General features: G+C 51.9%; 2 protein-coding genes across 2 annotated transcripts; one reads left to right on the top strand and one right to left on the bottom strand.

The window, feature by feature from the left end:
• The first annotated feature begins 6491 nt into the window (after positions 1-6491).
• Pou5f1 (POU class 5 homeobox 1) lies at positions 6492-11253 on the top strand. Its single transcript, NM_001009178.2, is given in 5 exon segments — positions 6492-6955; positions 9491-9611; positions 9821-9951; positions 10474-10632; positions 10764-11253. Coding segments are annotated over 5 exon segments (1059 nt in total). The 5' UTR covers positions 6492-6571; the 3' UTR covers positions 11028-11253.
• A 266-nt stretch (positions 11254-11519) lies between these two features.
• Tcf19 (transcription factor 19) lies at positions 11520-15639 on the bottom strand. The gene is made up of 4 exons (NM_213561.3): positions 15570-15639; positions 14769-15296; positions 13389-13938; positions 11520-11960 (listed from the first exon to the last, which is right to left on the bottom strand). The coding sequence occupies exons 2-4, from the start codon at positions 15004-15006 to the stop codon at positions 11954-11956; spliced, it is 795 nt and encodes a 264-aa protein (NP_998726.2). The 5' UTR covers positions 15007-15296; positions 15570-15639; the 3' UTR covers positions 11520-11953.
• Between the last annotated feature and the right edge of the window lie 44 nt (positions 15640-15683).

Here is a 15683-nt window from a genome sequence, read left to right as displayed (position 1 = left end):
CTCCTGCCTCTGACTCCCGAGTGCTGGGATTAAGGATGTCCATCACAACACCTAACTGTAATAAAAACTTCACACTTTTTTTCTCTTTTTCTCTTAGCCTCAGCTGTAATCATGTCTCTTAGGCAGCACGTCTCCAGGAGTTCCTGTCAGTTGTGGCATTAAAGCACGTGTAGTTGAATTCCTCTCCGGAGGCCTGAATTTGACTCTCAAAAGTGCATAGATCTCTCGGTAGTAAACTGACTTCCTTTCACTCAGGCTCTTTTGAAGATTCTTTTACATCAAGAATCTCAAAACTGGGGTTGGGCATGGTACATGCCTACCTTTAATCCCCGGAGGTGGAGGCCAGCCTGGTGTACAAAGTGAGTTCTAGGTCAGGCAGGACTACACAGTGGAACCCTGTTAGAAAGAAAGAGAGAGAGAGAGAGAGAGAGAGAGAGAGAGAGACTCCTAAAGGGATGTATAGTGTCTGTAATGTCTACTCCTTACATGAACAGGATAGGGGCTAGGTGGAGCAAGGGTGGAGACAGGCGGATCCCTGAAAGTTAATCAAGGTAAAAGGGCGGGGCAATGGGTCTGTTCACAGCATTAGAACCACCCAAAGGGCCATTTTTTGTTGACTTGGCATCTGAGTCTTCTCTCTCAACAAAGATTTATTTATTTGTTTGTTTTATGTATGCAAGCACACTGTTGCTGTCGCTGTCTTCAGACACACCAGAAGAGGGCATTGGATCTCATTACAGATGGCTGTGAGCCACCAAGTGGGTGCTGGGATTTGAGCTCAGGACCTCTGGAAGAGCAGCCAGTGCTCTTAACCTTAACGGCTGAGCCATCCCTCCAGCCCCTCTCCTCTCTGTTTTTTTTTTTTTTTTTTTGGTTTTTTTTTTTTGGTTTTTTTTGTTTTTTTTTTTTTGATACAGAGTTTCACTCTGTAGCTCAGGCTAATCTTCCATTTGCTATACTCGTGCCTCAGAGGCTCCCTGGAGTACAGATTGCACGAGTTTGACAGCTTCCCCAGCTAGCAGTTTGGGATGGGTTTCTCCTGAAAGCTTATCCGGTTTACTTGCAAACTGCTCGAGTCTCCTCTAGCTTGATTACTCCTGAGAGGAGACCTTGCCACCTTTCCCAAGAAGGCTGTGTGGAGGTCGGAGGTAGAAGGTGGAGTAGAGAAGGTGGATGTTGGTCTCACAAGGTCCCCCTCCTGTCTCTCTAATGCCAAACTTCTCTTTACAGAGGCACAGAGAGAACTACCCCCACCCCCACCCCCATGGAGTGAGGAGGGCAGGGGGAAGTGTGGGAACAGGACTGTAGTTTTCTTACCAAGATAGAAGAAAATGGAGAGTTAGGCCAGGCATGGTATTGCACGTGCACACGCACGCACACGCACACACATTTGCACACACAAGTAATTCTAGCACTGGTGGTGTGAACAAGTAGGTAGCTATATTTACTAGTATAACAAGAGTTCTATTTTACTAGGCTGAGGGTCATCCATCACACAAGGCTCACGCTCTAAATTCTAAATTCCTAACTACTGTCCTATGCCTGTCTCCCCAAGGCCGCTCAGTGGGATGAATCTTAGCTGGAGGTCAGGTCCACTCTCTTAAGAGATTTGAGGGTCAGGATCCCGGAGGAGACTCTCCAACCATAAAGCAGATCAAGGTGGCTGGTTATCTTGAGTGACTGATGATGTCTCGGGGGTCTAGTTATCAGGCGCAGCTGGGGTACAGTGGGGAAGTTATTTCTGCAAGTCTAAAAGGCATTTTTTCTTTTCTTTTTCTTTCTTTCTTTTTCTTTTCTTTCTTTTTTTTTTTTGACACAGCTCCTCAGAACTGGGAAGTCAGGAGGGTCAGAAATTCAAGGTCCTTTTTGGCTACATGGAATTTATGGGCAGCCTCTGCTACACGCAACTCCGCCTCACAACAAAAAAAGAAAGGAGAAGTAGAATCGTTTCTTTTTTTTTTTTTCTTTCTTTCTTTTTTTTTTTTTTTTTTTTGGTTCTTTTTTTTCGGAGCTGGGGACCGAACCCAGGGCCTTGCGCTTCCTAGGTAAGCGCTCTACCACTGAGCTAAATCCCCAGCCCCTTTTTTTTTTTCTTTTAAGATTTATTTATTATACATAGGTACACTGTAGCCGTCTTCAGACACACCAGAAGAGGGCATCAGATCCCATTACAGATGGTTGTGAGCCACCATGTGGTTACTGGGAATTGAACTTAGTACCTCTGGAAGAGGAGTCGGTGCTCTTAACCACTGAGCCATCTCTCCAGCCTCTGAGAATTCATTTATTTCAAGGGGGCCTTCCTTTATCCCTGCCTTCTCTCCCCCTCCCCCCTTTTCTGTAGTGCTGGGGATTGAACTCATGGAGTCAGGCACATTCGCAAGCAAGACTTCTGTTCTGCTGGTGATCTACACCTTCAGCTCCTAGATCTCTTCTTTGCCTTTTAATTTTTATTGCATTGTGTGTGTGTGTGTGTGTGTGTGTGTGTGTGTGTGTGTGTGCTCGAGTGTGATAGCATGACTCTGGAGATCAAAGAACAACACATAGGTAGGAGCTGGTTCTCTGTTTCTTCCAAATGGGCTCCACAGATCAGATCAAGGTTGTTAAGGCTGAACAAGTGCAGTTACTCAGTGAGGCGTCCCCAGGTTCCTCTCCTGCCTCTCCCAAGACCCCCCCTTCCCCCACCCAAGTCTTTTTGATTAGGCAAGAAAACCAAGATAAGGAAAGGGAGACGCAGTTAGGGAAGGAATCCATGCCATGTCAACCACAGAAGCTACTTCCCGCTTCCAGGTCAGGACATCTAGATTTGGGAAGAGAAGTTCCTGGTCTTAAGGCAGTTGGAGGGGCAGCTGCTGACCAGCAGCAGGGGAAAAGCTCTTTCTGGCTGGGCCATGCCTGCCCCAGAGTTCATGTCTCTGAAGCTCCTCATTCCTTCCTCTGGCTTCACGGGGAGACAAAACCGGGATGCTAACAGGAGTGATTTCCCAGCTCTAGTCTGGTTGTTGTCCTCCAAGGGTTTGTTGTTCGGCTGATTCTCCAGTCTGTGAGGCAGAGGCTGAGCACACAGTAAGAAAGCTGCAGGTCAAAGCCCTTTGTTTGTTTGTTTTGTTTTAGACAAGGTCTCCTGCTGTGGCTCAAGCTGGCCTGGGGACTCTGATGGTTAAGGTTGACCTTAAATTCTCTTAAAAAAAAAAATCACATGTACATGTGTGTGTCCATACAAGGACAATAGATGCCCACAGCGGCCCCTCACGTTCCCCTTAGCTGTAAATCACCCAACATGGGTAATTTTAAAAGGGTCCTCTGTTTTTCAGCTCCTGACCTTGGGCTTTGGATCTAAAGGCTTCCAACCCCCGAGGGCAGGCATTACGGGTGTGGAGCGCCACATCTGGATTCCCATGATAACTTTCGGTCCTGTGGGTGGGCCATCCCTGGCTGGGAACATGTGGGCTTCCTCTGCTGTCTCTGGTTCTCCAGACAGAACTCTGAGACAGATCTTGACTTGGTTCTAAAGTACAGGTGGTGTGTGGAGAGTTAGTGAATTTTTGCTCAGATTTGGGCTATTTAAGATATCAGGATGGCTCTTAAACCGGGCATAGTGGCACATGCTTTTAACCAGGAGTCGCACAGCACTCAGGAGGCAGTGGCAGAGTGAACTCTGTGAGTTCAAGACCAGCCTGGTCTACATTGTGAGTTCCAAACCATTTAAGGCTATATAGGGAGCCCTTGAATGAAATATAAACAAACAAACAAACGAAAACATCAAAACCAGAAGATAGCATGATGATTCTTTAAGACCCAGGAGGCAAGAAGCCGGGTTAGATTAGCCAACAGGCCTGCCGTCCCATCTCCGTGGCCACCGGGCTAATACCAGGGGACCCAGCCAAGACGCATCTCAGTTTCAGGCTAGTTTGGGACTTCGGACAAAGTTCTTGTTAAAGTCTGCATCAGACTCTCGGCATGCTTTGGGCCAACCTCACTCCAACGCCAGTCACTAGGTAGCTAAGGACTCAGAATATGCCTCTTGTCCTGACCAGTGGGTCACCAACAGAGCAAAGACAAGGTTGGTGGTGTTGAGTCTGGACAGGAAGGCTGGGCAGCAGGCACACTCGGATTCTGGTGGAGAGTGTGCTCATGATGCCTTAGAGGCTGGAGGCATTGGGTGTGGGGGGTTTTAGCCGGTCCCTGCCCGCCCCTCCCCCCTTGGGAGGCTGAGCGTTCTCCGCAGACAGCAGATGCATGACAAAGGTGTGTGATAGCTCTGTCCTGGGGGCAGAGAAGATGGTTGGGGAGGGGTCCTTCTTGTCCCAGCCTTCCTTTAATCTGCCCATTGTGGGGAAGTTTGTGTCTGCCTTGGGAACTGGGTGGCTCCAGCTTCACGGCCTTTAGGTCTTCCAACTAACGAATGAAAGTTTATAGTGAATGTATAGACATTGGGAGGCAAGCGTGACTTAGAAGGGAGGAGGCAGAAGATTCACGGAGAGGGCAGGAATGAAGGCTCAGCCACCCGGCCGGATGACTTGGACCTACGTGGTGGAAGGACCTCCACACAAGGGCTGGGTGTAGGTTCATACACACCGCTCAAGACTGAATTATTTTCCAAGTTGCACAGGGAATTTGGTGAGGTCAATACTCAACACTGTAATCCCAGTCCCCCTAGCTTTTGAGAAGCTAAGGCAGGAGAGTCATGAGGTGTTCAAGGGCAGTTTGGTATACAGACTAGGGTTCCATCCCTAAGGGATGAAGACTACCATCAGGAGACCCCCTCCAGGGCACCTAGAATTACTGACCCTAGCCAACGGTTCAGGCAGGCTAGGCCCAGGCTCAGAACTCTGTTCTGGCTGTGTACACTGTGGGGTGCTTTGGCCTTTTTTTGAGGTTGTGTGATTTACCCTGGGGCCTTGATTTAGGGCACGGTGTCAGAGCAGACAGACAAACACCATCCCTTGCAGACGGGCACTCCGAGGGCTATTCTCTTGCAAAGATAAACTAAGCACTGGGCCAGCAATGGGATCCTGGAGGATCCTCAGACGGGGCCCAGAAAACCGCTTTAGGAAAGTCTAGGCTAGGCTTCCTGCACCCCCTCCTCCTAATCCCGTCTCCTCAGCGCCTTTCCGCCTGCAGAAGACTGGGGGAGGGGTGGGTGACGAGGATGAACACTGGCGTCCCTTGGAGAAAGGGAAGCAGGGGTACCTGGGTCTGAGGCTCAGTCTTTGAGGGGAGGTAGAGAGCTGAGGGAAATCTTGTGTGAAGGGATTGGGGCTCCGGAGGGGGTTGGGGAGCAGGAAGTTCCCCCCAGGGGAGCCATCCAGGCCCATTCAAGGGTTGAGTAGTTGTTTAGGGTTAAAGCTGCCCCCTCTGGGGACCAGGATTGTCCAGCCAAGGCCATTGTCCTGCCCCCTTCCCCCCAGTCCCTCCCAGGCCCCTTTGAACCTGAAGTCAGATTTTTTTTTCTCTATACCCACCTCCCACCCGTTGGGTTTCTCCACCCAGGAACTAGGCTGGAGGCCTGAGCTGGGGAGGTGGGGGAGGGACAACTGAGCCTCTCGTAGAAAGCGAGGCCTAGGCCTTGCTTGATTGTGAGGGGACCGAGCCTGGGCTCGGGTGCAGGTCTTATAGGGGGTTTGGGTGCTAGTGGCCGATTGGCTTGACATCTGCCAACCTAGACAACATAGGTTGGAAAGCTACGCTCTGAGAAGGCAGAACCAGCCCTTCTCTGGGTTCTCTGGGGACATCTTGGGTTGGAGCTCAGGGTCCCATGGTGTAGAGACTTTTTTTTTTCCCCAGGAGCTGGGGACCGAACCCAGGGCCTTGTGCTTGTTAGGCAAGCGCTCTACCGCTGAGCTAAACCCCCAACCCCGGTGTAGAGCCTTTTTACTGTCTGGAGGACTTGGGGTGGAGTGGCTGTCTAGTCCTGGCCCTGGACACAGGCTGAAGTACTGAGTTCACCTAGAACCTAGGATTCTAGAAGGGTGGCCCCAGATATACTTGGCACACGAACATTCAATGCATGTTTTAGGCTCTTGAGAAGATGGCTGGGTGGGCTGTGGCGAGAGGCAGAGAGGGGGCAGTGCCAAAGAGTGGTGTGATGGGGTTGGGGATTTAGCTCAGTGGTAGAGCGCTTGCCTAGCAAGCACAAGGCCCTGGGTTCGGTCCCCAGCTCCAAAAAAAAAAATAAAATAAAATAAAATAAAATAATTAAAAAAAAAAAAAAGAATGGTGTGATGGGGATCCAAGCAACTGGTTCCTGAGGAATGTGGAGAAGTGAAAGAGACAGAGTCAGCTCTGAGGTGTCCAGGGACCTATGGCAGAGGTGAGAGGACCTTGAAGGTTGAAAATGAAGGTCCACTTGGTTGCCGGGTCAGGACGTCCCCAACCTCAGTCTTCCAGACTTCAGGCAAATTTCATTCGCCTCAGTTTCTCCTACCCCCACTGCTCTACTCCTCCACCCACCCAGGGGGCGGGGCCAGAGGTCAAGGCTAGAGGGTGGGATTGGGGAGGGAGAGAGGTGCAAACAGTCCCTAGGTGAGTCGTCCTTCCACCAGGCCCCCGGCTCGGGGAGCCCACCTTCCCCATGGCTGGACACCTGGCTTCAGACTTCGCCTTCTCACCCCCACCTGGTGGGGGTGATGGGTCAGCAGGGCTGGAGCCGGGCTGGGTGGACCCTCGAACCTGGCTAAGCTTCCAGGGGCCTCCAAGTGGGCCTGGAATCGGACCAGGTTCAGAGGTGCTGGGGATCTCCCCGTGTCCCCCAGCATACGAGTTCTGTGGAGGGATGGCATACTGTGGACCTCAGGTTGGACTGGGCCTAGTCCCCCAAGTTGGCGTGGAGACTCTGCAGCCCGAGGGCCAGGCAGGAGCACGAGTGGAGAGCAACTCGGAGGGAGCCTCCTCTGGGCCCTGTACTGCCCGCCCCAGCGCCGTGAAGTTGGAGAAGGTGGAACCTAGTCCCGAGGAGGTGAGAGGGGACATGGCTGGGCTAATTGAGGCAGCAGTGAAGGGAATTGGGGACACGCGGGACAGCAACCTTGCCAAAGGTAGTGGCTGCCGGCCCTCCTGAGAAGCAGGACAAGGTTTGAACTAGAAGCCAGAATTTCAAGAATTAGCAACCTGCCTGGATCATTCTGGCCTGGTCCTTGTCATGTAGGTCACCTAGGCCTGGCCTGTGTCTGAACACTTGATTGGTGCCATCACTGTACACCAGTGTTGGGTGAAATTAAGCTTTGTTTTTTCCTTCAATTATATTAGTCCCTCTGGGGATTTGGATGCCTGTCGAACCCAAGACCTTGGCCTTAGGGTTAGGCTTGGCTGGGGGCGTAAAATGGTGCTTATCCAGGTGTTATTGTTACTGAAACGCTTGGGTGTGACTGGTTGCTGATAGAGCTCCTGTTGAGGCTGTGTGTTTGGAGTCGGGCTCACCCTCCAGTCAAGTTTGTCTGCCCTCTACTTCTGCCTCAGACCCTGTGAGTCACCTTTACACGGAGTGGACCCTTGTAGAGTGCTGGAGATGCAAATCTGATCGATTTCAGCCTCGCTTCCTTTCGTTGTAAACCAGACACCGACACACTTGGCTGGAGTTAATCTCCAGGCCATCTCTGGACCATTCTGTGAGGGCTCGGGCTTTGCTGAGTGTCTGATGGCTTCGGCCAGTGCTCTGTAGCAAGTGTAAGCAATTAGCCCTTAAGAACAAGGTGCGAGTGGATACAGAGGCCCGCCAGGGAGTCCCCTCCCTAAGTGCCGGTTTCTGGGTTATCTCACGTCCTTTTAGCCACCTGGAGCCCCCTAGGAAGGCATTAGTAGTTAATCTCACGTCTTAAATGGCCTTAATGAAGCAGGGGACTTGAACCTCAGTTGAGCTAATCCCAGATCCCCAAAATAGGATTTAGAAAAGCTGGAGACACAGCTGAGGGCGAGATTACAAGTTTTGGTCTTTGAGGAACAGTTGGGGGATGAAAGTCTGTTTGAAGCCGAGAGAATCCTTTTCTATTGAAATCACATTGAGGTTTGCCCCGCTGGCTGCTGTCCCCTTGAGTTGGCCGGCCTTAGTGGGGTACCTCAGACAGAGTTCAGTCCCGGAGCTTTGCTCGGCCAACAGCCCCTGGTCTCTTCCGCCCTCAGGGCTCACTTGCATCTGCAGATGACTGCCTCCTTTTCTGTCTTCTGTTATCGATAGCGTGAAAGGCCGCCAGCCATTTTCTTCTGGTTCACACACTGCTCCTTAAGAGAGCACACTCAACCGGCCATCCATTATGCCCCTCACCTGGTCCTAACCACCACTGTCTGCTGGGAAGAAGGCCGCAGCCTTAGCCACAGCCTCACTTGCCTGTGCCGTTCTATTGCTCGTGCATCGATTGGTATCCCTGTTTTAACTTTGAAAATAATTTTTTTTTCCTGGTTGTGAGTGCATGCCTGCCACTGTGCACCTGCGGGCGTCAGAGGCGGCCCTCTGCACCTTTCATTTCAAATTCAGTTGGTCCGGCTAGCACCAAATCCGTGGTTCAGAAGTGAGTGGGATGATTTCCTTTGGTTAAGACCTTGAGGTTTATCCGACTCACCTACTATCGTCTTAGTTAGACTTAGCACCTCCAGAAACTTCTATCCTGCTGCCTCGCCTTTCTCTGTATGTAGCGCTCCAGTGTGGCATGGGTTTTCCTCACGTGCTGGGACTGTCAGTTCACAGGGCCTGGACATTTGTGTGGTTTCTAGGTTTCCTCTCCCTGTGTGGTATGTGGTTCCCAGGTTTTCATTTAGAGCCGAGCAGAGAGAGAGAGACAAATCCTATTACCCCAGGACTTGAGAGACTGAGGCAGGACAGCTACCCAACGAGTCCCTGTTTTAATATCCTCTCTACTTCTACTGTGTCATACTTTGGGACTTTCAAAGCAAGCTGAGTTGCTTTGAGTGTTGAGTTTAGAATCAATGGACCCGGTGCACTTTATTTCTCTAGTTCCCCCTGTTTTGAGCAAACGACTATCTAGCGGTCCTGCCTCCGTTTTTTTTTTTTTTTTTTTTTTTTTTTTTCCGGAGCTGGGGACCAAACCCAGGGCCTTGCGCTTCCTAGGCAAGCGCTCTAACCACTGAGCTAAATCCCCAACCCCCGTTTTTGTTTTTGTTTTTGTTTTTGTTTTTTTTTTTTTGAGCCACGGGGATTACACGCCTGTTCTGCCACGTCTGGTTATTTCTGTAGCCTTTAAAACTTCTTCAGACCAGGGTGACATTTTGTCAGCGGGGGCGGTTTTGAACAGTCTGAGCAGATTTGCTGGGATGCCGCACAGGTGTTGGAATGCACGGAACTCTGTATAATGCCAGGTTCTGGAGAAAGAAGCCATTCCTGTCACCTAGGGATAGAGTGAATGACATTTATATAATCAGACCGTTTATATGCTGGGCGGCCTGGGAGGCTGTGAGCCTCTCACAGAGCCCCCCCCAGGGGTCCCAATGGTGGAAGCCGATAGCTGCTGTGACTCTCACAGGTCTGCCTTTCTCGCCACAGTCCCAGGATATGAAAGCCCTGCAGAAGGAGCTAGAGCAGTTTGCCAAGCTGCTGAAACAGAAGAGGATCACCTTGGGGTACACCCAGGCCGACGTGGGGCTCACCCTGGGCGTTCTCTTTGGTGGGTCTCCCTCAGCATGTTCTGATCCCGCGGCCTTAGTGTAGGTGCAAGGGGTTTGGGGCGGGCGTTTTTTTCCCAGCCGCCTCTCCTCCACGGGTGGGGGAGAGGATTAGATACTGACCCCTTGAATTGTTAAGGGAGGGGGGGTTGCTTGGGCTCCCAACACGCTTTGGTTGCCTCACTCTCCCTGTCTGGTGGCCTCTCCTCAGGAAAGGTGTTCAGCCAGACAACCATCTGCCGCTTCGAGGCCCTGCAGCTCAGCCTTAAGAACATGTGTAAGCTGCGGCCCCTGCTGGAGAAGTGGGTGGAGGAAGCTGACAACAACGAGAACCTTCAGGAGGTGAGGGGTGGCAGGGCGAGTACCTACCTGCCAGGCGCGGGAGCCTGCTTCCATTACTGGCTTGAGGCTCTCCCTCTCCAACCAGAACTAGTGTTAGCAGTTCAGTGCCTTGGGGTTTTTCTTTATTCTAGTGCTGAGAACTGGAATCCAAGGCCTTTAAACATCAGGTTCTCTCCTTCTTTTTTTCTTTTTTTTCGGAGCTGGGGACCGAAGCCAGGGCCTTGCGCTTGCTAGGCAAATGCTCTACCACTGAGCTAAATCCCCACCCCCAGGTTCTCTCCTTCTTTAGTCCCCTTCAGCCCCCTCTAGCCTGACAGATGGAGCCCTACACTCCATCTAATGCTAGGAAAGGTTCAGACCTAGGTTTCTATCCAACCCCTTCCAGTAACCCCTGACTCTGGGGCCACATCCAATCAACGCTCCCTTAGCCTGTTTGTCTCCAGTCCCATCTCCCCTCGGGACTGTTGCCCAACCAAATCCTAGACTTAACTCTTGTTACACCCCCCCTCTTCCCCTGCCCAGATATGCAAATCGGAGACCCTGGTGCAGGCCCGGAAGAGAAAGCGGACTAGCATTGAGAACCGTGTGAGGTGGAACCTGGAGAACATGTTTCTGCAGTGCCCGAAGCCCTCCCTGCAGCAGATCACTAGCATTGCCAAGCAGCTTGGGCTGGAGAGGGATGTGAGTGCCGGGATCCTTCCCCGTGGTACCCGGATGTCTCCCTGTTCCCATTCCTTCTCTCCCCCCTCCCCACCTCTGACTGCAGCGTCCCTGAGCTTTGGGCCTGACGTCCATCTCTGTGCCCATCCTAGGTGGTTCGAGTGTGGTTCTGTAACCGGCGCCAGAAGGGGAAAAGATCGAGCATTGAATATTCCCAACGAGAAGAGTATGAGGCCGCGGGGAAACCTTTCCCAGGGGGGGCTGTGTCCTTTCCTCTGCCCCCAGGCCCCCACTTTGGTGCTCCAGGCTATGGGAGCCCCCATTTCACCACACTCTACTCGGTCCCTTTTCCTGAGGGCGAGGCCTTTCCCTCTGTTCCTGTCACTGCTCTGGGCTCTCCCATGCATTCAAACTGAGGCACCAGCCCTCCCTGGGGATGAGGTGAGCCAAGGCAAGGAAGGGAGGTAGACAAAGAGAACCTGAAGCTTTGGGGCCTAGATTCTTTTACTGGGGAGGAATTGAAAGCACAAACAGGGGTGGTTGGGGGGGCGGGGGGGGGGAGAGATGAAGTTCAGTGACGCTGTTGATCAGGAACCCGTCCGAAGTTCTTAAGTTCTTAAATAAAGTCTGGGATACACAGTAGATAGCTAAATTTTGTTTTCCTTCAGTTCCTAGAGGGCCTGAGGATGGAGAAAGCCAATAATGGAATTCTCAAACCCAGGCGGTCTTCAGAACAGGCGCCATTGAAACCGTGGGAGGTTACGAAACGCCCAAAGGGTTATTGGGGGTTGGAGGTCAACCTATAGAGGAAGGTATTGTGTGCCTGCCATCCTAGAGGATTTAAAGTCTGCCAGCCGAAGGATCTCGTCACCTCATCTTGCAGACTTGAGACTCAGTGAATGCCCCGATGTAGGTGAAGCAGTTTATTCTTTATTTGGAAATCAAAGGCAAAGCTCCGAAGAGCCAGTCACAAATACCTAGTTGGTGGCAGGATTAGCTAGCCTTGGCATGAGCGAAACCTTGGGGCTGTGCTCTGGGTCGTCCAGGGTGCGTTAGCCGATGCCGTTCAAGAACATTAGGGTTAGGGTGGGTGCTCAGTACAGGGGACTTGCCTGGTATGCTGGCCTCAGCAAAATAAGAAGACATTTAGCACCCCTTCTTAATGCCTTCAGGGATGGTTCCTGTGATTGATGCTCTAACTGTAGGATCCTGGTGTTTGTGGAAACGGGGCTTTACTCCTTGTTACTTAACTTGGAGGCTGCAGCTCTTTTTCCTGTCACTTCAGCCATAGTGCTCTCCAGCCTTGAGTCAGTCTTCTCTAGCAGTGGACCTCTCCCTGTGGTCATTCCCTTTGGAGAAAGACGTTTCTCAAAGTCCATGGTTACTTTTGAATGAGTGGTGCTTTGCGCACCCGCTCTCGCTCTCTCTCTCTCTCTCTCTCTCACTCACACACACACACACACACACACACACACACACACACACACACAGCCAGCTTCAGCCCTTCAAGCCATTCTTTAGTCTTCCAGTGTGTGCTGTTTGCATGTGTATCTGCAGGTCAGAAGAAGGCATCAGATCCCTTTTAGAGATGGTGGTGAGCCCCACCATGTGATTGCTGCCAATTGAACTCAGGACCTCTCTCTGGAAGAGCAGCCAGTGCACTTAACTGCCCAGCCATCTCCCAACTCAAGATCCATTCTAACACTGTCTGACTCTGAGTTGAGGGAGCCACATCTGTGCCCTGACTGCAAAGTCAAGGTGCCAACGTGGCACCCTGGGTGCTACAGCCAATGTGGGTCATATGGTACCAAATATCACAGCCATCACACCAAAACCCAGGCTACTTATAGCAGCAGCAAGACACTACACAGGGTTCCCCACCCCTACGGGAGTATTCCTGGAAACACACTAGTGTTTCCGTTCTGAATGCTCTATCCTGACTATTATTTACCTGAGGCATTTGAGGCTAGCCTGGGCTACACAGTGAGATCCTTCCTTGTGTTTTTAAAAAAAGTAGAATTGGGTGTCTCAAGCTGTTCTTCCAGAGAGTATCTGGGTTTGAACCCCAGTACCTACATAGTGGCTAGGAACTACCCATCTAGTTACAGAGGACCCGTTGCCCTCTTCTGGCTACTGTTGGTACTGCATGAACAACTCGGCAGTCAAAACAGCCATGCACAAAATAAAAGCAGCCCTGGGTTAACCTGCTTTCTAGTTTTGAGACAGTTGTTGGGGTTGGGGATTTAGCTCAGTGGTAGAGCGCTTGCCTAGCAAGCGCAAGGCCCTGAGTTCGGTCCTCAGCTCCGGAAAAAAAAAAATGACATGAGAGACAGTTGTCTATACAGTTTTTTATATATGCTGCTGGGACTCCAACCCTGGGCAAGTCAGAGGGCATCCAATCTCATTACAGATGGTTGTGAGCCGCCGTGTGGTGGCTAGGACTTGAACTCAGGACCTCTGGAAGAGCAGTCAGTTCTCTCAACTGCTCCAGCCTCCCAGATTTTTTTTTTTTTTTTTTGATTATGATGTGGACCTCAGACTCACAATGTTGTAGTCATCATGCAGATTGTTTTTATAGTCTAATCCTAACTGTTATTCCCCACCCCACCCCCCCAGCCTTGCACATAGTGGCTCTCATGCATCTGTGGGTGAAGGCTAGCCCAGGTGCATGCTGTGTTTGTGCACCCCTCTCCCCTGCCTTCTGAGACCTCACAGGGAGGCTGTTCCGGAGTCTAGGGTTCAAGGTGCTAACAAGGTTAATGCTGGACTCTACTTACCCACTGGATATCAGAGCCGTTTTCTCCAAACGCAGCTTCTTCCTGGGCTCCATCAGGACTGAAAGGTGCCCCGGGGAAGCCTCACTCTCATCATCCAGTTCTGCCAACACTTTATGAGCCGATTTCCTCCGGTTTCTTGTGGGTGGAGCGGGTGAAGCTCCCACTTCCCCTGGCTGAGTGGGAACGGCCAGGCTCTGCTGCCGGCCACCGCCACGGGAGAAGGTGAGAGGCTGGGGCTGCAGCTTGCTGAGGCTGCCGATGGAATTGAGAATCAGTGTGGCCTTGGGGGCAGAGGAGAGGGTGCTGAGTGGCCTCTGAGGTGCCCCTTGTGGGGGCAGCATGGGCTGGAAACCGGCCCCAGTTTTTCCCTTGGACCGAGGGACCGTGATGGCGGCAAAGTCCTGAGGTTTGACCCGGACTTGTTGGAACATGAAGTAGAATTCGGAGGAGCTGGTTCCTGCTTGCCCTTCGGGGCCAAAGGTCAGGAGGTCACCGTCACTCAACTCCAGCCTGTGTCCCCTTGGGAGTCGGACATTATTGACCAAAGTCCCTGTTAATGGTGAGACAGGAGACAATTGACAAGAACAGGAACAGGCTTCTAGTCAGAAGTACCATGATGGTCTGGCCATTCGAGCCCCCCCCCCCCCCCCAAAACACACACCAGGAGAACACAGGGTCAGGCATTAAACTCCAAGAAGCAAGCTTATTTTTCTCCATGACAACGGGAGGCTTCCTTTCTGGGCTTAGCTCTTCTTGGATAAACAGCCCTTTTTCCCCCCTTCCTAAGATTCCCAGAACCCATGATTCCTCCTGCCTCAGCTCTGAAGTGCTGAGATCAGAGTACACCACCAATACTTGCCTCTTGCTGTCATTTTCTTTGTGTCTCACACCTAACACAGAATAAGACCTAGCCTATAACACCCTGAGCACTCACTTGCCTGTTGGGGACTAATGCCCAGGACACATCAGATAGGGCTTCTCCAAACCTGGTGTTTGACCTAACAGGAATCTAAGAACTGAACCCTAACCCCAGCCTTGGGGGGTGGGGGGGCTGCCTTGGGTTAGGACAGAATGCCTAGGTCACTAGAACACTCATAACTGCCTTAGTGACGGCAAGGTGCAAACAGTCAGATCTGAGCTTAATACTAGATCCATAGAATTTGATGAAAGTCAACACACCCCTCCTAGGTCCTGTGTGAGCTAAAACCAGACAAACAGGTTAGTCCTGTGAAGAGCTGACAGAAGCATAGTTCTCCTGGCCAATTAAGACTGGACCATGACCACTCGACAGAGACTGACAGGACTCTGGGAAGTACGAAGCAGGTTCCCAGAGGCTCCCCTTTCTCATGCCTACCTGGGGGCTGCCTGCTCACTGCTTACCTTGGCTGCTGTGATCCTCCAGGCTGACCCTCCAGTCGTCCCCTTGGAGTTCAGCATGCAGTTCTGCATGGACCCCAGAGATGAGGCCAGGCTCCTGCTGGGGCCGCAGGGCCACATCACACAGGTCAGCCCTGCAGCCCAACCGATAGGTGCAGCCAGACTTGGATGGGGGGTGGAAGGTATAGAGATCACCGCCCCTGCCGCCCCCTATGCGCAGCAGCTGGAAGCAGGGCAGCATGGGGGTGCCCCCTGTGCACCACTCCTCCCACTTTAGCAGTCCATTCCCCTCTTCTACTCCTGGGTCATGCGCCGTGGGCTTCGGTTCAGTTCTCTCCGATGCCAACTTAGGAAGTGCAGATTCAGAGCGCCCAAGGCCTGGACATGCACCACAGCAGAGGTTGTCAAGATGAGGTTTTAAGAAAAAACTCTAGCAAAGTCCTGATGCGATGCAAAACCAGGAAGACGTCCTACGGCAACACAGTGAAGCCGGATCCCCAGGCCGCTCAACATCCGGGAGCCTTTGACAATCTGTGCAGGGCAAAGCTAGTTTAATCCGCAGCTGGGAACATGCAGAGGGGGTGAAAGGGGTCCTGCTACATAAACGTGCGTGCGACACGACCTTGTCACCCTAAGTGTAACCTGGAGCCTGAGAACTTATGGTCAAACTTGCTAATCTAACTGGGGTACCCCTTCCATCCTCCCCCGTTCTTGGGGCCAGTTCCCCTGAGAAAAGTGAATCCGCTGTCACCCACAAAGGGCGGTGCAGACGGGTCCCTAATTCTGTAACAAAGTGGATCTCACCCTTTCCTTTTTTCGCTCGCGGGGTAAACTGAGGAAAGAGACTCAGCACCCTGGGCGCCGCGCTCCCGCCGCGGTTTGACAGCCAGGGAAGCCGCCCCGAGGGCGCGGCTTGGG

Source organism: Rattus norvegicus, chromosome 20 (genome assembly GCF_021556685.1).
Source record: "Rattus norvegicus strain SHRSP/BbbUtx chromosome 20, alternate assembly SHRSP_T2T, whole genome shotgun sequence".
NCBI lineage: Eukaryota > Metazoa > Chordata > Mammalia > Rodentia > Muridae > Rattus > Rattus norvegicus.
Note: the sequence above shows the minus strand (reverse complement) of the source record. Positions and strands in the feature narration are given on the sequence as shown.

Coding starts and splice junctions, on each gene's coding strand:
- Tcf19 (NM_213561.3), bottom strand. CDS start 15,006: ATGCTGCCCTGCTTCCAGCTGCTGCGCATAGGGGGCGGCAGGGGCGGT. Junction 13,939..14,768: donor GGAGGATCACAGCAGCCAAG/GTAAGCAGTGAG, acceptor CACCATTAACAG/GGACTTTGGTCAATAATGTC.